The 22,912-nt window shown below is 42.7% G+C and overlaps 1 protein-coding gene across 2 annotated transcripts; it reads left to right on the top strand.

The window, feature by feature from the left end:
- The first annotated feature begins 4,283 nt into the window (after window positions 1–4,283).
- Window positions 4,284–22,563, top strand: anks6 (ankyrin repeat and sterile alpha motif domain containing 6). Of its 2 annotated transcripts, none has more exons than XM_080417264.1 (19): window positions 4,284–4,883; window positions 6,160–6,387; window positions 7,213–7,428; window positions 9,026–9,266; window positions 9,853–10,003; window positions 10,416–10,460; window positions 10,618–10,822; window positions 12,021–12,127; window positions 12,412–12,563; window positions 13,139–13,373; window positions 13,548–13,591; window positions 14,899–15,093; window positions 15,802–15,949; window positions 16,395–16,555; window positions 17,208–17,397; window positions 17,727–17,794; window positions 17,963–18,079; window positions 18,854–18,947; window positions 19,709–22,563. In XM_080417264.1, the coding sequence occupies exons 1-19, from the start codon at window positions 4,750–4,752 to the stop codon at window positions 19,756–19,758; spliced, it is 2,781 nt and encodes a 926-aa protein (XP_080273390.1). In that variant the 5' UTR covers window positions 4,284–4,749; the 3' UTR covers window positions 19,759–22,563. The 2 variants fall into 2 exon arrangements, with proteins under 2 accessions (XP_080273390.1, XP_080273389.1); XM_080417263.1 differs by having other exon boundaries at window positions 6,148–6,387.
- The last annotated feature ends 349 nt before the right edge of the window (window positions 22,564–22,912 follow it).

Below are 22,912 nucleotides of genomic sequence, written 5' to 3'. Positions count from 1 at the left end.
TTCAGAATTGATCTGATGGCTTTCAAGCCTTGCAGCAAGGCCTGGCTCCTTTTAGAAATGCTGGTCCCATATGAGCCTGAGTGCCTTATCACCTACAGTAGGGTGATCAGGCAACACACAAGCCAAGTTTGAAGTCAATCGGATGAATCCATGGCACACACACACACACACACACACACACACACACACACACACACACACACACACACACACACACACACGCTGTGATTGTGCATACTTTGTTTAATGGAACGTGTAGGTCTACATGCTTAAGTGTTTCTTTTGCCAGAATATCCACCTACTCATTTTCCTCCACACAGGTAGGCCTACCCATAAGAATTATGTTTTAAAAAATCCATAATTAATGATCATTTATAGCCCTACATACATTTCCATCCTGTACATTATAAGAAATATTTAATTGATAATAGCTGTTATGAATGATGATCTAACAGAACATAATGGTTGTTAGTGCAGAAAAGCTGACAGATGTGATAACAGTGTTATTTATTCCTATTTCCTGGCCATCTGCAGTTTGCGTACCAGGCAAATGTCAGTGTAGAATAGATGATGGCATGATCACCTACCTGCTAAGCAGATGCTATACTCCCCTGGAGAGCCTGGGCAGCACTGTGGAGTCATGATCTTTGACTTATTCAGTGCCTTTAACAAGATCCAACCACGCTGAAAAGCTCTCTGTGATGCAGGTGGACCAAGGCTTCATGGATCACGGACTATACCTCACTCGCAGACTGCAGTATGTCAGACTACAGGCCTGCCTGTCAGATGTGCTTGTGCTGGTGAGTATTCACCCTCTACACCCCCGACTTCTGCTTCAACTCGGGAACATGTCACCTGGATGACAATTAATCGCTTTTGCTAGTGGACTGTGGACTACTAGGATCCGATTGCACACACACAACTATTTACAGTATGTCATAATAAAATATACAGCTACTGAACCTCCTTTATATGGCCTGATTACATATGATACAACGATGAGACCTTAGTCCTATACATTGTGGTGTCAGGATAACATCTTAACATCAAGCATCAGTCAGTATACACACACATGACCTAAAGTCCTCACCCCACCACAGATAGATTGTTAACTTCCTCTCTTCCTCACCAAGCTCTCAATCTCCAACAAAAAAGGACATCTGCCTGTTGTCTCAGGTTGTCCTGGAAAACCTTGAAAAACTGGAAAATTACTAAATAATGTCCTGGAAATTATGTTCTTGTCCTGGTAGATTGTGGTAGCCAAAGTGTATAACAGAGCTTAAGTGATTAATGTTATAATCTAAATATGCAAAATAACTAGCAACTGAAGTTTTCAAATAATGGTGGGAGAGAAGTAAAGGTAACCCCAAAATTGTACTTAAGTACAGTAAATGTATATTTACTTTCCACGACTAGTTACTGTAAGTTTATTAAGTTTTTATTCTTGTCATTTTGCCAACGTATCACATGGTCGAAAGGGTCCAGACACCTGCATGGTAAGACAAACCTTGTGAGACATGCTGTTGAAACGTGTGAAACAAAGATAAGAGCAGGTGATTTACACACCCCTTCAGCACATCAGTAGTGGATTCTTATTGAGGGGCCTTTTTATTCCATCAGGGACTACCAAGCAAAAGTATATTCTCTGTTCTTGCCACAAAAAACAACTCCCCATTCCTTACATTGGTGTCAGAACTGGGATTGGCAGCTATGCTGAGAGGAATAAACAAACTCATGAAGTGCATGCAAGCCATTGAAGGGGCATGACCAAAAAAGAGAGTGGATAGCCTAATGTTAGGGGTCAACGAGAAGAAGACATCACCATCCTACCCGATGGAGCCAGCGCCTTACAACCAGCAGCTGGAGATCGTCACCTGGGGGAGCAGTCAAGCATGACTGCCCCATCAAATCAAATCAAATCAAACTTGATTTATAAAGCACATTTAAAAACAACAGAAGCTAACCAAAGTGCTGCACAAGGTTGAAACAAACAAAGCATCAATAAGCGCCCATTGGCGCACAGACAAATACAGTAGGCCTACATTGTTAAGACACAGTAGCGGATCAAGGGCAATTAAAAGCCAAAGAGAATAGGTGGGTTTTAATGAGGGATCTGAAAGCCCCAATGGACTGGGCAGATCGATAAGAAAAATTTCACCTACTCCTTTACACCTGTAAACCAGTGATTGCCAATAAATCTGATTCTAATTCCGATTCTGACAAGAGCGATTCAACTGGCCAGCCATTTAAGGAGTGATGCAGCACCGTTTTGGCCGCCAGGCCTGCTGATGACGCCCAAGTTGTCAGCTGCCGAAGAAAAGAGGGAGAGAGTCTGAGTGCTGGATCTCCCCCAGACAGTATAAACGACACGGTTATCTCACCTTTGATGCTACGAGATGCTTTGCTCTCGAAAGCCTTCATCTGGTGACTCTAGACAGAATTACCCTGAGAACACCTGTACATGCCAAGGACCTTGACGCAGCCCTAACTGAGGTGCCCCCCCCCGGCACGAGGCACAGAGAACATCAGGCAGATTATGAGGGGAGCAACAATGAAGAGGTGTCAAGTTGCCAAGTCACCACTGCACCTCCACGATGACTACATTGGGGGACCAGGAAAACGGCCTGTCATTCTATGGAGGGATGTTACTGATGCTGAAAGCCAGGCCATTACACACCATTGCCTGCCACCAACCCCTGTGTCTCTCTCTCTCTCTCTCTCTGTGTGTGTGTGTGTGTGTGTGTGTGTGTGTGTGTGTGTGTGTGTGTGTGTGTGTGTGTGTGTGTGTGTGTGTGTGTGTGTGAGTGTGTGCGCGTGCGTGTGCACGTGCGTGCGTTCGTGCGTGCGCATGTGTGTGCATAAAGATGTCAATAATAATTCCCAGAACCTTTTTGCAATGCAATTGAATTAATAATCTAATATGTCAGTGGCGCGGGAAGGGGGGGGGCTATGGGGGCTGCAGCCCCCCTGGTGATGGGAGCAGCCCCCCTGGTGATGGGAAGAAAAAAAAAAAAAAAAAAAAACGTTTTATTTTATTTTATTTTTTATAATATATATATTTTTTATGGATCATAGCAGTCTGTTACGGTCATGGATGAACTTCAACCTGGTGTTTGCACTGTCTTTCTGCCTTTTTGTGGGGAAAAACACAGAAAACCCCCAAAAAATCACAAAAAAAATCGCGCGCGGGCGCGAGGAGTCCCCCCCGACGCACAGCCCCCCTAGGTATTAAGGACTTCCCGCGCGCCTGTAATATGTAATAAGAAAATTCAGCATTAGGGCCAGTAGTCTCATCCTGCAACATTGTTTGAAATATAGTAGGCCACTAGTACAGAATAGTAGGCCTGCAGTATGTACATAATTAGTCAGGGGATATAAACAGGACAGAAATAAAATCCTTACCAAAAGAAATCTTCACCAATGTTTGTAAAAGTGTCTAGTAACACATCTCACAAAGACTGAAATGCAGTTTCCCTAGGGGAATTTTTGACAGCTGCTGAAAGTTGGGGTACCCACCATAACCTTGCACCAAAACCACTCCTTGGGCTAAAAACGGCCCAATCTCAATGGGCTTCTTACACAAAAAGTATACCTGTAAATTGGAAAAGGATGGCTATGGCCGTTTTTAGCCCAAGGAGTGGTTTTGGTGCAAAACAAATGCTTGCAATGGATTCAGAATCATAAAAACACCTTAGTTTGACCTCTCACATGCTACTTAAAACAGAATTAAAATTTGTTTTTGTTCCCGCATAAGGTTATGGTGGGTACCCCAACTTTCAGGAGCTGTCACAAATTCTCCTAGGGAAACTGCATTTCAGTCTTTGTGAGATGTGTTACTAGACACCTTTACAAACACATTGGTGAAGATTTTTTTTGGCAAGGAATTTATTCCAAGATGTTTTTAATATCCCCTGACTAAATGCCAAAGTTTGACCCAGACTAATTCATTATGACTTTTGCTTTATTGTTAATCTGTTTAGATTTAGAAATACTCAATTAAATTATCTGTACTTTACTTGAGTATTTCTAAACTCAATTTCTAGGCGACTTAAGTACAGTACGCCTACTCAAGCAAAGGTACTTCTTTACCGGCGTCCACACTGGATATAGTCTTTCTTTCTTTCCTTCATTCCTTGGTGCGTCCTTATTTTCTTCGTCTCCTTTTCACCACCCTCCTGTCCAGTAGGTTGTGGTAATGCGCCTCTAAGCTGCTTTGACAAACACCAAAGAAGTCTCGGAACTGCGCATGCGCACACGGGGATTCAGACAGTCAGTGAGAAAAGTTGAGGTCCAGAGTTGTAACAGGACACTACAGTATTATTACACTTATGAAAACATTCGTCATCTGTTTTATATCAATAGCTATCTTTTATTAAAGTCTCGTGGGACTCACTCAAGTGACATTGTATCGATTGGAAGTTTTTCTCGCGACGTTTCACTTTTTTCTGCAGTTTATTTTGTTGGACTAACTTGCCTACATGACGCCATGGCTTCCAAACCTCAGCGAGAGTAACGGATAGACAATAATAACAAGATCTAATATCTATTATTGTCATTGATCGATCCAGCGGAGAGAGGGCGATGCGTTCAGAACAAACTATTTTTCTGGAGTTTCAGTGCAATTGCGGTTCTTTTGTGTAATAGACTCTTATGACGTCGCCATGGTTTCCAAACCTAGCCTCGCCCAGTAATAACGGGACAAACAGAATCATTATAGATCACTGATTTTGATCACCACCAGGACCAACGATGAGTAGTCTAGGCATCCCAGCCAACGCGCTGCTGCTGCTCCGCGCCTGTGACGAGGGGGACTACGAGACCGCCCGTGGGGTCCTGGAACCCGGCGGGGGGTCCGCCGGATCCAGGGAGTCCGCAACCGGCAGGTAGGGGCAGGGGTCATCAATAAATGATGATAAATATAGCTGCAAGCAGCGGTACAGGGGCCAAGGAATGAAATAGAATATAGGCAATATGATAAAGGCAATACAATATGCACATTAAGCCATAGTAACAGAATAGATTGAACTTGAGACAAAGCAGCCCATGCAATTAACAAATGAGCATTCTGAGCATTCTGAACAGCTGAGCAGAGGGCTGAAGGATTGTGGATATTGTAATGTCTCTCTATTGTGTTGCTTATAATGCAGATTTCAAACTCTGTTATCGTGACAAAAGCAATTTGTTTTACTTCATCTTTCTAGAACACAGATGGAGTAGTATTCTAATTTGGCTTATACATTTTGTCACCATAGCGTCAGTATGTGGTTAGTCTGCTTCATATTCCGACAGTGGATGATGGGGGTGCCCTTCTGCCACTGTAAGAAGTTAACTTTAAACCAACAATATAAAATAAGCTACGTAGCGCCGGCATTTTGTTTTCAAAGGTCAATATTGGAGGTCATGGTCCTGTTTGTAATGATAATAATAATAATAATAATAATAATAATAATAATAATAATAATAATAATAGTAATAATAATAATAATAATAATAATAAAGACCTTAAATGATTCCAACAGGGGAAACAACTTTTTCAGCTTGACCCAGCTGGACCCAGGTCATATTTTGCAATATGGGGAGAGCCCATTCATGGACACCTCAACCCATGGCCAGGAACAGGAATCGAACCCTTGACCTTCGTACTTACAGGCTGCCACACTATCAATTGAACTAAAGCTCTGGCCACCATCATGGTGTCTGTTGATGATACTACTCAACTAGTCTAGATCATTAGTCGTTAGTTAGTCATTAGTCGTTCACAAACCAGAAAAGTGATGTCTCCTTGAAACCGAAACTAGTGAAAATAGCCGATCTACAAGCTCACAACGCGTTGCTATCCGAAAAGTTGTGAGCTTGTAGATCGGCTATTTTTACAAGGAAATATGTCATACATTGAAAATAAATACCTAAAAGTAGCATTTCAGGTGCAGTAGCATTTCAAGTGACAAATGTTTTCCTCATAAGGAGACGCATACGTGTATTGAAGTTTTATTGCTGTCGGTTCATGAGGTAGGCATAGACACTATGGCACATTAGGAGTCCACTATTCAGGGCTAGGTCTTAGTGTTTTTGGTTATTATTTTATTGATTGATTGATTGATTGATTAGAACGATTGCGATTAGGCGATTATGTACTAACTGTGACAGACTTACTGGCAGGCAGAGCAGACTGCTGCGGTCGGACGCCTGGTCATCGGAACCGTCGTGCGACGGCGTGTCCCTGGCGCCGCTGGTACCGGTGGACTGCACCGACGAGGACGGCAACACCCCCCTGCAGTTCGCCTCGGCCAGCGGACACGAGAACCTGGTCCGCTTCCTGCTGAGGAAAGGAGCTTCGGTGGACAGCAGAAACAACTACGGATGGACGCCTCTGATGCAGGCTGCCAGGTACTGTTGCCTGCCTAGCAACGTGTAGGGTTGGGATCCATTTTAAACGATTCGGGTTCCTTAACGATTCCCTCTTAACGGCCCAATTCTTTATGGATTCCTATATTTAAAAGAAATCTAGTGTATCATTTTGGCTTTCATTATAATTTTTCATAAACACAAATTCAATCATACATACAGTATTGCATCATATCATTGTAGTGGTTCTCAAAATGAGGTCCAGGTACCCTCTGGTCCTTGAAATTAAAACGTTTGAGAACCACGGGTATTGTAATTGTATAGCGGACGTGAAGTCCACATACCAGCTCTGACAGTGTGATAAACCCTGGCAACGCGTAGTACATACACTCTAGTGATTCTCAAACTTTTAAATTTCAAGGACACCCATAACTCTTGAGACAAAAGGAAGCAAATGGACCTGTACCGGTCAGAGAGGGTCAGAGTTACAGACCCATAAGGGTCCATTTGGTTCCTAACTATCAGTCATGTAGCCGGGGACCCTCAAGGACCCCTGGGGATTCCCGGACCCCACGTTTTATTTTAATCAAAAATAACTGCCCCAATATCTAACATTATAAACTTGTGTAAGACAAGAAAGGAAACAGTCTTAAACATCAGATCAATCTTGTCTTTGGTCAGATGTAGAAAGTTCTGGTACAAACATGCAATGCTTGCTCAGGGTGGAGGGGACAACGTCGGGTCTCTGCTCTATATGCAAAGTGTCTTGAGACAATGTGTTTGGCACCATAATACAATTGACTTGAATGTCATCAATACAATTAACATGTTTATTTATTATCATCGTTTTGTTTTGTTTCTACTCAGGTTTGGTAACCTGAGTGTGGCCCACATCCTCCTGGAGAACGGTGCAGAGATTAATGGCCGCAACCGTTTGGGTGCCAGTGTCCTGAGCATGGCGGCCCGTGGAGGCCACACCCACGTGGTCAAGCTGCTCCTTGAGGGCGGGGCATACGTTGATGACTTTGATCACCTGGCCGTCGGGACAGACGGAACCGTCCCCAATGGTAACAACAACAACAGGTAAGGTGCTGTGCATGCTGTAGTTATGCTCGGTTTCAGAGATCTGACGTCTATTACAGACCTAATAGAAAATAACAACGAGCACTCTCAGTCTGTATCTGGTGCAGTTTGCGGGTGCACGGCTCACAAAGATCCACAGTAAATAAAGCAATAGTCCTTCTGGTACTTTTAATTCATACGCGTTTTAATTCATTCGTTACACGTTTCGCCGTCAAGCCTTCCTCAGCGTGTAACATACACGCTGAGGAAGGCTTGACGCCGAAACGCGTCCGTGTATGCTGTTGTCCGTGCTGCATATGAATTAAAAGTACCGGAAGGACTTTGGAGTGCTGGATATTGCTTTATTTACTGTATGTTACAGACCTGTCTTGATACTGTGAAACTAAAAGTCAGTTTGTGAAATGGATGGAAACTGAGCCTGTAATGAAGAATTCATTCTGATCAATTTCAGTAATTATAAATCCTGAAGAATTATCTAATGACTGGCTGGAACCAGATGCTTCAAAGCTTTGTTCATTGACATTTTAAAATGGATTAAGTTCTCAGTCGCCACGACTGATTTCAGTCATTTTTTATAACATTAAAAACAGTATTATCAAAGTAGAAATATAATACATTTTCAGAAGCAATTGTTTTTTGCTTTAATCCCTACCAAAATCATGAATTAAAGGGCCTATAACCCATCCAATAATAGCCCAAGAAATCAGACCACCTCAAGAATCAGTATCCAATCTGGACATCTAAAGTTTAGATTCTAAACCCCTCACTTACATGGTACACATGAGGACGCACCAAAAGCAACAGTGCCCTCTGGTGGCGACTTTCACCAAAAGTGGGGCAACAATTCATAAACAGCTATGATGACTATCACTTTTTTATAAGTCATCTGCACCACTCAAACATGTACAGCTGGATGTCCGTTGACAATTAGCTAGTTTAAAACAAGTGTTGGTGCATATCTTCCATAATCAATGAGAATACATTTGAAGCTCATCCAGCTGATAGCGCTGCCTTCTGTACCTTCTTCTGTATGATCTGAATCAGAATTCTTTATTTAGCCACATTTGTTTTACATGCGGAATTTGGCTTTGCAAGGTTGGTGCAAAGGACAGCAACACATATTAGAAACATTTTGCACATGAAATGGTGATGTAGCCCAGGCTGTCCATAGATATTGCTATGACTGTGCTTTTTGTACGATATGCAAACCCTTGTGAGAATACTTCTTTACACCTGCTAATATAGTACTGTGAACGCCGCTTAGAATTCCATTTGTTGTAGCCTACGTGCTTACACCCCTAACATACAGTACATAATACTGTAATAACCATGAATACGTACGGAATGAAAGTGTAGAACAAATAGTTTAAACATAGCTACAATTACCTCTACATTATTGAAAATATTTATGTACACGATAATATACATGGATAAGCTATGTACAAGATGTACTAACAGACTGAATATACAGATTGTGCACAGAAAAGTGTACATTTTTGGAGTTAAATTAACATTGAGGATAACACTGTGTGTAGCATAGCATAGTATGTACCAATACATAAAGACGACGCTATACTGTGGGACTTGTGTTACACAGCGTGGCTGGCTTTGGTGGTGGTGGTGGTGGTGAAGGTTATGTGAGCAGTCGACTCGGGGGCTATGGCGGTGGTGGTGCGGGAGGATGCAAGGACTTCATGGACATTACCGCCCTGATGGTGGCCTCTCTGCTCGGCCACGAGGCCGCGGTTCGCCTTCTGCTAGAGTGGGGCTCCGACGTCAACTTCTGTCAGAAGACGAGCGGCTGGGGGGCACTGATGCTGGCTACACTCAGCGGGAAGGTGGGTGTGATGTTACTGCTTATATTATTAGCAGCACAATTTGTGACGATTTGAGTTTATTTGAAGCTAAAGTGTGATGCCACTCTCTCTCTCTCTTGCTCTATTTGCACTCTCTCTCTCTATACACACAGGGATTTTCTTGTCTATACTTACATTTTCTTTATTTTAGTTTGTTTATGTTCACTATTTAGTTATATTGTAGGTAGAGGCCTTGTATAAGCCCCTTTGGGTTTCCTGTTGTTTCCTAATGAGGCACACGATGGTCGCTCTGCTCGTTCAGTTGTCTAATTAGCTCTGAAGTAACAACAGTTCAGTACAGTAAGGACACAATCTGACATGGTTACTGTCTGTGTGTAAGTCTTGTTGATGGTTTATATTGTTGTATACTTTGTTCTTTATGGATGGCGTTCTGTTTTTGTGTGATGTCTGTACCCTGCTGTATCTACAGGTACAATTATTTTTCTTGCCCTGTAACTGTATCTTACGCTGCTGTGCTGCCTTTGGCGACTGAATTTCCCTTGCGGGATCAATAAATGTCTTATCTTAACTGCTCAGCTAAATATAGAAAATGTCACTGTTTGCACAGGTGAGTGTCTCCCAGCAGCTGGTGGAGCGAGGAGCTGACCCTGACCGGACCAATGTTCTGTCCAAGACCGCCTTTGAGCTGGCACTGATGCTGAACCAAAGAGATATTAAGGCCTATCTGGACTCCATCACCAGCGTACGACCCCACACAGGTGTGTGTGTGTGTGTGTGTGTGTGTGTGTGTGTGTGTGTGTGTGTGTGTGTGTGTGTGTGTGTGTGTGTGTGTGTGTGTGTGTGTGTGTGTGTGTGTGTGTGTGTGTGTGTGTGTGTGTGTGGGGTCACTGTGCTGAACTGCAGATACAGATGGCGTAACAAAAAAGCCAAATAATGGCCGATATATCAGGATGACCAATGTATTGGTCAGGCTCTAGTTGTTATGCAAGTAATGTGGGTTGAGTAACACCGATAATAATGAAAGTAATACTTAGTTTTATAGTACCTGTATCATATCAACTCATAGGTGCTGACATACTGTCATTTTATCACTCCTACCCGGGTTGATTAAAAAGTATGTGATAAATATATAAATTATATAAACAAACTTGACTCCTCTGCTCCTCATAGACGATGAGAAGAGCAGACCAGATGTCTTCAGTGCCCTCAAGTTAGGTGAGTGAAGTTTCTTACATGGGAAATACATATGTATGTCAATTTTAGCTAAAAAGATATCAGCACGTTTTGGTTTTTTCTTTGTTTGTTTTTTCTTCATATATATGGAGCTATAGTATACTGTATATTCATGAACAGATGTGTGTATGTTATCCAGGAAATTCCCAACTAGTTAAAGAGATCCTGGAGGAAGACCCCGCCCAGGTGAATTCATCCAATCAGGAGGGAGCATCGCCACTGATGATGGCGGCTGTAAGTGGCCAGTTGGAAGTGGTTCAGCTGATGGTGGAAAACAACGCCAACGTGGATAAACAAGATTGTGTCCACGGATGGACAGCGCTCATGCAAGCCACCTACCATGGGTAAGCGGGAGATCTTGTTAAAGGGACTACACCATGAATGTTAACTGTTTCTTCTTCTTTTTTTGTGTGTTTTTGGTCTCCCCTATCTCTCTTATATCCCCAAAAATACCCCAGTTTGAACACTCAGGCTTTCACAGCAAATCTGGGGTTTTCTGTAAATTGGTCTCAAAACAGGCCAAACTGATTTGGTCCCTGACGTGACGTCACGTCAGGGTACAATCCCTCCAGTTTTTCAGTTCCAACCAAAAAAGATTACAAAAAAAAAAAAAAATCATTTTTCCACACAGAACCAGGAGATAACATGCATACAAACTGGCTCAATAGTGCCCCGTGCCAAACAGGACAATGTGGTATTGCAGGTGAAAGTGCTTTATAAGCCAGAGAGAAGTTGGAATGAGTATATCTGAGGCTTGATTTAGGCTCAAACCTTTTGAAAAACGTTTCAATTCATGGTGTTTTATACTTAGTTGGACGTGGGTGTCGAGCTCCGAAAACAGCTGGTCTACAAGCTCAGGGTGTCGCAGAACATGGAAAGTGAGGGAGACTGGTGGAGACAGACGCGTCGTCCTGGAGGAGAGAGGGCGCGACACGATGCAACACTTTTGCGACACGTTTCGAGCTTGTAGCTGGGCTATTTTCAAATATCCGAAGTATAAAACAGAGTTAAAGTGGTTAAAATGTTCCTCACCCTAACCCCCTAGAACCCCCCTCAAGGACCCTTGGGGGTCCCTGAACCCCACTTTAAGAACCACTGAAATGTTGGAGAGAAAGGAGGAGGCCGTAGAGTCGGAGGGGAAGGAGTCATCAGAGGGAAGATGAGAGCAGAGTATAGAAGATGAAAGTTCCGGTTAAATTGAGTGGTGACGCAGCATGTGCGTCGTGGATGCTACACCGACTCAGCTCAATCTTACACATTGTCACATGCTACGATACATACATGTAGTGAAACAAAATGAAAATTCAGGCTGAGTGTCAGGCTGGCTCATACCCATTTGCCATGTGTCCCATGTGCAGCTTTCAACGGTTTGTTTTGCCATTGAAGACGCCATTGTTTCTACTTTATCTCCCAAATTAGATGTTCCCAGTGCCCCATATGTACTTTGTATTGTTTTAGACTAGGTGGGTATACTATCTAGTATTTGTGTTTTCATTGCTTGTTTCCATTTTGGTCTCAGTTGGTGTGGTTTTTCTTCTTCAGTAATAAGGATGTGGTGAAGTACCTGTTGAACCAGGGTGCGGACGTGAACCTGCGAGCTAAGAACGGATACACCGCCTTCGATTTGGTCATGCTGCTTAACGACCCAGGTAGAGTCTCACTTAATCTTAGTCTTGAAAAGTCTTTCTCAAAGAAATGAGCAAATTTAAAAAATATATATATAACAATTATACTCATGCAACCCACTTTTCTCAGACGTATTAACCTATTTAGATCTGAGGCCGATTCTAGAAAACACTTTTCTGAAAAAAACGTAGGTCTGTTTCGGTCAAATTTTCAAAGAAAATAAATATTGTGACGCCCATGTGCCCATGTGTGTTCTCCCTTCCTCCTGTTGTCCCACTCTTCACGTCTGTCACTCTCTTGCTCTCAGACACGGAGCTGGTGCGTCTGTTGGCGTCGGTGTGTATGCAGGTGGATAAAGAGAAGGGGAAGCAGCGCCGTGTCACTTCCGTGGCGCGCTCCAAGAGCCGACACGCCCTCCACAATGTCCCCGTGCCCCCTGACGACAGAGGTGGTCTGAAGGTAACCGTTTGATCACAATATGTGTATAAACACATTATATTGTCTAGTATATTGAACCTGTGTTGGTTCCAATGTTATTATGTAGTCAAAAGCTCTTATTACCTTTCATTGGTTAAATATTTATAAAACCCACTGGCTCACATAACCACTTTCAACCTGGCTTCCCTATTTTGAGCCTGTCATTGCAGGTGAAAACTTTCAACAATGTGACACATTGTGAGCACTGCTTTTGTGTCACTGTTGTACGACTGAATACAAAGCAGGCTTAAGTGGTTAAAGGATGAAAAATTGCATTAATTTATTAAAAAAATGGAGATACAAGGTTTCTGCCTGGCAGCGAAAATACACTGTACTGTGAATATGTGTATGAAATCAATTTGTGCTTTAAAATGCATTAAAACACAGTGATGATGTGACTTTCACCATAAAGGATACAGTAAAATGTATTGTGCTGGAATGCCTATCTCAAGCAAGTCTCTCTGCAAGTTGATTTTCATACTGTATTGAAATGACACAGATAAGGTTGAAAATTGGTGAAGTGCTCCTTTAAGGTATTTGCTTCTACCCACTTGCAGTCTTGGTGGAACCGGATGTCCAATCGGTTTCGCCGGCTGAAGTTGACTCATACCCTGAGGCACGGCCTTTCGTCCAATCGCCTCGCTCCGTTCCCTGACGACGTTGAGGTCTCATTGGATGCCACCATGAAGGCGGACGGGACATTTAATGAGGCCATTGGGGCGCTGGCTCCCCCTCCTGCCCTGGCAGGAAATGACATCAGCGCAGCCTGGACCGCCAAGAGCAAAGACAAGAGTGAGTCATGTTTAGGTTTTTTAACGATCATGACACGCAGTGATTTACAGTAAGTGGAGGTGAAGTGGCATGGTGTTCATTCTTGAATGCAATATATTTGTACTGTCTTGCAGCACTGCAAAAAAAAAGTGTGTTATCAAAGAGAACGTTTAGTGATATTTGATCTTTTTACAGGTGTTGGCAGGACAGAAAAGGAGGACTTTCTAATAACTACAATGGTAGGCACGTTTAAATGGAAATAGGAATGGTTTAAAGCTTTGTTCACGCTTGGTTGGGCTTATGAATGATTTCACATGCAGCAGTGAGTACCTGAGTAGAGAATAATTTTACCTTCATCTACCGCGGTAGTAGTGTTTCACCTACATATATTTTAGTGTGGCAGCCCGCCACGGTAACATAACCCCCACACAAATGTCCTCCCTAATCAGCTTATCTACTAGGAGCACGCTTACTGTACAGGGCACTACTGCAATTGAAGGACTTAGTTGCTTTTATCTCACATTCAAATCACGTCAAACTCAAAAAACAAAACATAGCATAATTGGCCAGTTGGAATTAGCCTGGTAAACCCTCCCTCCGGAAAATCTCATTTCCATTTGATTTCAGGAAGGAGTCTGGCCTGAAGGCTTGTATGGGCGTTTCTAGCGCATTACCAAAAAACCGAGCCTATCAGCGTCGTCGCTCATCGTTCTGTGATTGACAGCGAAAGTTGGCCAATCAGGTGGCGAGTTCGAGTGAGCCCGAATGGCACCGAGTGCAGCCTGAACGCAGCCGACAAAACACCGAACGGCAGCCATCTTTTCTGTGCGCTATTTTCTCCGCAGTTTTTTTACTTCAAAAAGCTCTCAAACTTCTATTTTGAGGCACGGAATTTACTTATAAGATATCGTTTAACTTCATATATGTGGTCAATTAATCATGACAGAGCCTATTTAAAAATAAAAATTTTGAGAACCGGCAGGGGCGGGCAGTGACACGCATGTATCCGAATAAGGCAACCTATTTTGGGCATGGCCGTCTCAAAAGTCCCGTTGCGTCACATTAGTCTGGAAGTGGTCAAAATGCACTGGCTGAAGTGGGAAACAGCTGATTGGCTGAAGGGGTTGTCAGTCAACGGTATTACTCCCACCCAACTCCAGCTCACAGCCAAAATTGCAGAATGGGCGATCATGCCAGACTCACTCCTGAAATAAATTACAAATGAGATTTCCGGAGGGAGGGTTTACCAGGCTAAGTTGGAATAGCGGAGGTGTTAATATTAATCTACATAATATGTACGTTAGTGGTGTGGACCACACTGGTAAGCCATGGAATCAGTGGTGGAAAGTAGGAAGATTACTTTTTATTTTTCTTCTCACAAGCTGGAAATTCAGAGGAAGTACAGAAAAAGAAAAACGACAATATGACATGACTTGGCGCTCCAAAATTCTTCATCAAATAACTTTCTGGCATGTGAAAGTGTGTGCCTTCTCACATTCCCTTTGATAATTTGGTGACTTATATATTTGGGTCCATCTCATCACAGCTGAGGAACGGCGCACCTCTGACCCGGCTGCCCAATGACAAACTCAAAGCTGTGATTCCACCCTTCCTGCCGCCGTCCAACTTTGAGCCGTGGAACTCGGACCGCTCACGACTCCTGAAGGACGGCAAGAGCGAGGCGTCCCGCCTGCCTATGCCCCCGCAGCGGAAACTCAACAGTAGCGGCAGTTCTGATATCGTGAGTGTGTGTGTGTGTGTGTGTGTGTGTGTGTGTGTGTGTGTGTGTGTGTGTGTGTGTGTGTGTGTGTGTGTGTGAGTGGAAGAGGGGAGTGTATCTATGTTCCCCGGGTTCTATGTTCCCCGCTTACCTAACCCTAAACCTAAGGTAAGTCGGGAACAGAGAACCCGAGGAACATAGAACCTGGGGTACATAGGGATGACCCCCGGAAAGGGAGAGAAGGGCAAGACATTTAAATTATGATTTGTGTATAGATTCTTGGACATGGCGAGGGACAGAGGGACAGTTCTTGAGTCGGACAACCACCATAACCACTTAAACATTTTAATGACAGATTTAGCTTCTACAGTACATCTGCGAACTTCACATGCAAACTGCTGGAACTAGCTGCCTATCCTAGCACAGCAGTCACCAGCTGACCAGCACAGCTGAGGAAGATGTCAGAGTGGGAGGAGCCCTTAGTACACAGTCAGTATCCACAGAGGAATTTACTGATGAAGGTTTAATATCAAGGTTGAACAGTGGCGGAGTAATATTTCTTTTGTGATTAGGTCATTCTCAAATCTTTCATTTGAGAAGCTGTTTTGTTCATTTGGCGGAAGAGCCAATTTCAACTACCTGTTGTACAATCATAGCCCATCGATTGTCTCTTCTCTCAATCTCTCTCTCTCCCTTTCTCGCTCAACATGTGTGTGTTTGGTGTGTCAGACATCCATCAGTCGCGTGGTTAGTAGATCCATCAAGTATCCCAGCGCCAAGGGTCCGTCCTGTTCCTCCTCGCCCAACAACTCTGGCCACTACCACTCCCCACACTCCTCTGGAGGGTCCAACGGCGTGGCCGGCCTCAACCGCTCAGGTACACTCACATTAGTACAGCGGCCAAGCTCTCATATTATAGCAAATTGTGCACTTTTTGAAGCAAGCAGAGAGAGAGAATGGTTGTCATGCCATTCAGTGTAACCTGGGTTATATTATAACTAAGAATACCACCATTTTGAGCTAATAAAGCTAATAAAAATGTTGATCCTCTACTTTTAAATGACAAACAAAAAAGCAAAACATTTTGAAGGACCATCTAAAATGTTGCTGTTCTTTTAGTTTAGTTATTGTTTGTTTGTTTGTTTGTTTGTTTAGTTATTGTTATTGTCAGGGACGGCCAATCTGACCTGAATCAGGGCTAAAAGTCATTCACTCTGAGCCCAGCTTTAGACATTCAGCAGAGTTCATCCTCAATACGTGTCAAACTGCCAAACTCATGGCTGCCCCCACCCACCCACCCATCCATCCATCCTCTCCACCAGGTGGCAGTGCTGACAGTGTGCTCTCCCAGATTGCGGCGCAGAGGAGGAGAGCAGCCGGACTCGCAGACGTCAAGGACGTGAAGGCTTTGGACGGACTGCTCAGTCCCACGCCGGCCCCGCCCCAGATCCAGGCTGAAGTCCAGCCCCAACATGCCTCTGTGGTTAGTACATTGGTGCACCACTGTTGTCGTTATAGTTGTTGGGGTGGACTCTGCCGTCCACTTGAGCTAGAACCATTTTTTACCCATTAAGACCGGGAAAGCATCTGTGTTTTTTGGGGGGGGGGGTTTTTGGCTATTTTTAAAAAATCCAGAAAATGTGTGCAAATCTTTGAATATATATATTCTTTTTTTTAAAAACATTTTTAACTAAAATCTTTGCTTCTGGGGGGTCCCTGGAACAACATGTTTTGAGATGGGGGTCTGCGGCCAAATACATATAATTTTGGGGGTCCTTGACATGAAAAAAGTTTGAGAACCACTGATATTATAGGAACATAAGTTTTTTTTTTTACTATTATAATTTTCAAAAAATGCAGATCTACAAGCTCATAGCGCTGCACTCTGTGCCACGTATATCTGCTATTTTTTGAATAGCCAAACAAATCTGAAAATGACACAGATGCGTTCCTGGTCTTAATGGGTTAAATCAGCACCCACCTAATTCGGACATTATGTCCAATACACACATTGTTAACCTATTTATTGGACATAAGGCCCTATTCACTGGTGAATGGCTTTTTTTATTGTCTCGATGAAGTGATTCTATACAACATGTTAACCTCGGCTTCTTCTCAACCGTTCCTCGTAAAAGACCGAGTTGAAGAAAAGACCCCAGTCGGGTAATTCCTCTACCTCCAAGAGCACCTCGCCTACCCTCACTCCGTCACCCTCTCCCACACCCAAGCCCCCTACCGGGCCGGGAGACTCCCTGTCCTCTGCCTCTTCGCACCCTCGCTCCAAGAGCAGCGGGGGCTCCAGCAGTGGCACCATCACAGATGAAGGTGAGAGCCATTTTGAAAGCAGATGTGTCGGCTCATGCAATTACCACGGTACAAAGCTGACTTTGAACAAATCATTTTTTTTAGATACATTGGTTTTACCTCTAGGCTTTATGCCCTCATGTTTTAAATGTTTTGTTTCAGTTTATTAGATGTTTTTTTTGGTGTGATGATATTTTTTTTGCAGTTGCCTATTGTAGCACTTTGAGATTTTCACAAATGTAAAGTGCATCATAAATAGAATCCATTATTATTATTATTATTATTATTATTATTATTATTATTACTGCCTAGTAAATATCCTTTTGTTTTCTGCCTTTCTCTGCTCTCAGATGAGCTGTCCAGTATCCTGAAGAAGTTATCACTGGAGAAATATCAACCCATATTTGAAGAACAGGAGGTATGTCCTCCTCTCTCCCTGCTATTAGCAGGGCTCTAAAAATGCCCTCCCAATGCATATAATCCCTGTCACTGGTTTGGTCTGGGGCGGGCGTAGACAGCCATGTGCTTTTTTTGGTCTTGATTCATATATTAGCACCTGAAGAGTCTCTTTCTCTTCTATATCCAGGTGGACATGGAGGCATTCCTTACCCTCACAGATGGTGACTTAAAAGAGTTGGGGATTAAAACGGATGGACCCAGACAACAGATCCTGGCCGCCATCTCTGAGCTCAATGCAGGGAAGGTGTGTTAAATTGTATGTTCTTAGTCGTGAATGTGTGCTATATGTGCATAGATCTGGGTGTGGAAAGACATTCTGAAAAAAGTATTAACAAGAGCTTGTGACTTAATACTAACTACATTGGTGGAACATAGGTTCTTTTCCTGAAAAGTAACTTTTTTGGACATACAAGGTTTCCACCCGACAGCGACGATATGCACCCTGTAGATGTACACATACATGTAAAATAGATATTTAGACACACATACTGCGCAGTTAGCACATACACAGATCAATTATTATTTAGAATTAGGAACCATGAACACAGTGCCTTCATGCACCTCAAAGTGTGCTATGACTAATGTACATACTATTTTTGCTATCATCCTATAATTCTACAAAGCTCTGTGAGTGAGTGAGTGAGTGTCTGCGTGCGTGTGTGCGTCCCCAAAATCTCTTCTGCCCGGTTCTCCTCAGTGCCTGGAGCAATGGATTTGTATTTGCACACAGCCATTGACCATCAGCATGTGCACGGAACACCGACGCCCGTTTTTCACTTTACCCAAATTTGAGCCGTTTAATAGCCTTTTTCCGAACCTCTGTTTGACTCTACGGCCGGAGTTTTCGGCGTTGCTGCGCATGAGTGGCTAAGTGCGCATGCATGTGCAGCCACGTACGTGCGCATGCATGTACACATGTACTCTTATATAATTATGTAACAATAAAGTCTTGACTTGAATCTGGTAGGTTCTCTTGTCACTGTACGACCTCTGACCTTAGTTATTATCTGTTACACAGGGTCGAGAGAGGCAGATTCTTCAGGAAACCATTCATAACTTCCAGTCTTCCTTTGGTAGCAGTGCCAGTAACCCAAGGCCTGGGCAACCATGTTGTGAGTATCTACTTATGGGGCCTTTGTTGTCAATGAGCTACTGTATGGACCTTGTGAATGGTCAAAAAGGCAATCAGGTATACAGAGTAATAAATCACTAGCCTGGAATCCAGACTGATTCGCTCCGTTCAGCTGACTTTTTTTCATCACTTCACTTCTCAGTCTGGCCGTCTAGCATTTGAGCTTGCATTTCCGAACATCACCTGTTACGTAGGCACGTCATTGCTGAATGGATAATGCTCAACGAATCACAGTAAGAAGGGAAGTGGCTTGAATTTTACATGGGAAGGCTCTGATCCGCCCCGCCCACACACCATTACATTGGAAGGCTGTGGTCCCGCCCCCCCCCCCTCCACAGACCAGTCAAGTTCCTCTGCCCTGGTGTCCTCCGAGACCGCCCCTTTCACATAGGAAGACGGCCAGACTGAGAAGCGAAGTGATAAAACATAGTCCGCTGAATGGACCGAATCAGTCTGGATTCCAGGCTAATAATTTGGTCTGATAAATGGATTAGACCAAAAAGTGTGTTGATGTCCTGTCAGGATGGCAGAGAACAGCATACACAGAAATGTCATTCCATATTTGATATTATATTGGATTCATGGTCAGTACAAAACCAGCAGCTGAACCCAGTTGGGTTGGATGTGCCAACCAGTTCACCTTATTGTGCTTTTCTTCACATAAATAATACTGTGACAATGGGATCATCTCTACCCCTCATTCCTCACATCTTTCTTTCTTTCCATCTCTATTTTCATCAGCTCCAACTGGCTGGACGAGAAACCAAGTCTGTTCCTCCAACAAGAGATAAGTCTCGCCACCCAGGTCCCCATTGGATAGAGTATGACCTTTGCTGGAAGTTCCCCCTCCGGTCACAGACAACCCTATGGTCAGCGGTGACATTCTGGTCACTGCTGGCCAAGGTGCAGGTGATGTGGACTCTCCTGGACAGCAGTGTTCCATGTTAATACTCCTGCATAGGCATCATGGAACACTAATGGCAAAAAACACCAGGCTCCCAGGAGACGCATATATGGGATTCTCCATAGACAGACTTCCCATCAGGATTCTTCTTAGGAGGGGAATCCTGTTTTCTGCTGCTTTCAGACCACATTCCAGTAGTGTGAGTGTAGAAATGATCGTACTTTATGTGCAGATCAAATGTGCATGCAAGATTACCGGCTTATCCAAGAAACGTGCAGACCAACGACTTACCTACAGTATGTGCAGGGATGTGGAACAATATTCCGGCACTTTTCTTTTCTCCACGTGAGGAAATATAATATTTGCAGTGTGCATAATCCAGTTGAAGTTTACACACATTTTTAACCACCTGAGCTATGGTCTCAATTCTGGAAAAATAACTACAAGATCTACAAGCTCTCAACATGTCGCAACATGACATGTTGTGAGCTTGCAGATTAGCAATTTTTGGCAAAGAGTTTCGTTGAGTTTTCGGGGGAAAAAGATGTGGACCTAGTAAAGATCCCTGGGGGACTCCTGTTGAATAAGTAAATAGGGTTTAAGTGGTTAAGCACTTTAAGTTGTCATATTGACATTTTTAATTCTGATGATTAATTCACTGTGTCAACTCGTGCAAGAAAACATTCCACAGTGTCGGTAGCCTTGAGCGGTACAGTGAATTATTTATTTCTTTGCCATTATATCTAAATGTTAAATGTCCTTTCATTTTTGCAACAGCTAAAAAGTAATAGTTTACAATGCCCAAGGTGCCTATGCCCACCTTGGGCTATGGGCTGAGAGGTGAGACTCAACACGATGAACCTATTCATAAAGTCAGTCTATACATTTGATCGTGTGGTCAGTAATAGTTGAATAATGTAAACATGCGTGCACACACATGCATGCATGTCATAGGTGCGCTCTGGTACTTACACCGATAGCACTATATCCCTGCCTACTTGTGTATGTTGGTGAATCTGTATCTTTCTTAATCGATATGCATGCATTATATGCCTGTGATTCTTAATTAACATAATACCATGCTCTGGTTTCTCCATGTAATGAGGACACCACCAGCATTGTATTGGCACTTGTAAGGAGGCTTCTGTTGCAGTTTCAGAGCATGGTCAAGCGTTTGTTAAGCAATGGATAAACATACAGTATTCATTGTTGAAATTCAGTTACAATTTAGTATGTGGATGAATGTCCCCCTGAACAGTGGTGTAGACTCAGGTATACACCGTATAACCACTGAAAAATCTCCCAAGATTTCCATATGTCTAAATAAAAATGTCAATGGATACACAATAGTATAGTTTTGTGACAAAACTTTTACTTAAGTGATAAATACCAGGTAGAGTATAAGTGCAATACATTACGTTTTGCAAGGGATAGCATTTCCTCTCCTCCATTCACACTTCCATACATAGAACTCCGTCTGTGTTATGAAGCGTGGCAGGTGGGGAGGGGCTTTGAGTTTGCTTGTGACCTTGACCTATAGTATTGTATAGTGTACTAAAGGAGATATGAGCCTGGACCTGTTCTACTCTCGCTGCTTCCGATGACGTTGTGGAGTGCAGATGACCCTGCCCTATACTGAAACGGACCTGAGTTGGCTCTGTACTTGGTCTGCTCTCGATTCCTTCTACACCAAAACTATTCACCGGAAATAGCCGATCTACAAGCTCAGTTGTGTGAACTTAGAGACGTAACGTAGATCGGCTATTTCCGGCGAATGTTCCTCCCATAATAAGGGTCGCTAGGGTTCAAGTTGTTAACGCCTGGGAAGTGAAGGTCGCAAAACATTTTGCAGATGTTACTGAAACAACAGGAGATGTAGGCTGTTGGTATGCATATTGAATTACATTTACTGCCGTAACTGAAGTTAGCTAGCTATATGTGTGTGTGTTTTGTGTGTGTAATTTAATTCATGTTTATAAGTGCCTTTTCAGCCTTCAGTTTTTTAAGGAGTTCTGTCTCTGAAGCTTAATCGTCTTGCAACAGTTATCGGATGCTTCCCCCCTGTGATTAATCTGATACGTAGCCTAAGGTTGATAATGGTTTGGGAAATGAGTGAACATACTGTTTTAAAGTGCACTTGTGCTTGTGAAGACATGCACAGTTTGCTGTTTGTGTCCTCGTACGGCTGTCACAATCATGACGATTTTACTAGACGATTAATTAACATAAAATTGAAATAATTGTGATTAATGATTTAATTTTTGGCATTGAACATGGGAACATATGAATAGAAATTTGATTTCTGTTTGCCTTTTAGGCTTTGTAAACAAATTGCACAGGACAGATGTGACAAATAACTTCAATATATAAAGAAATAACTGACATTTAATAATTTTATACTTTCAAAATCCTTTTATTATAGTTGAAATAGCCGATCTACAAGCTCACAACGCGTTGCACTGTGAAACATTGTGAGCTTTTAGATTGACTATTTCTGCTATTTAGTATAAAAGAATAGAAAATCTATGATCATTTTAGAACGTGCAAACGATTGATAATTATGCAAATAATTGTGATTATCTCAAATTATTGCGATCAGATGATTACGCAACAATTGTAACCTACCTATTGCCAAGTTCATATTATTGCTGTATTGAATGTTTGTGACTGAACTGCAGGAATATTCACTGCTAATAGCCTACCACTATTAAACGGATAAGCCTATTCAGCTTTTCTTTTTTTTTTTTTAAATGAAGTGCAGTAAATGCAACAGTTCCACACCTTTGCATACAGCAGGTGGCAGCGTTACCAGCATCAGCTAAACCCCAATTAAATAGAAGCAGTCCTTTTGAATAATAATAATAAATAGAAAGACTTTTAATAGAAATAAATCAGGATGATATATTTCACACAATGTGTTATGCTGACATACAAATATAAAGCCACCCTGTTCACTCCAGAGGATTTTATGTTATTTTATTTCCAAAGACTTTTTAAATATAATTATATGGAAATGACATAAAACGAGAAACGTTCTGTAA

The sequence above is a fragment of the Gymnoscopelus braueri genome (genome assembly GCF_963280865.1).
Source record: "Gymnoscopelus braueri genome assembly, chromosome: 21".
NCBI lineage: Eukaryota > Metazoa > Chordata > Actinopteri > Myctophiformes > Myctophidae > Gymnoscopelus > Gymnoscopelus braueri.
This window is presented reverse-complemented; position numbering and strand designations above follow the sequence as displayed.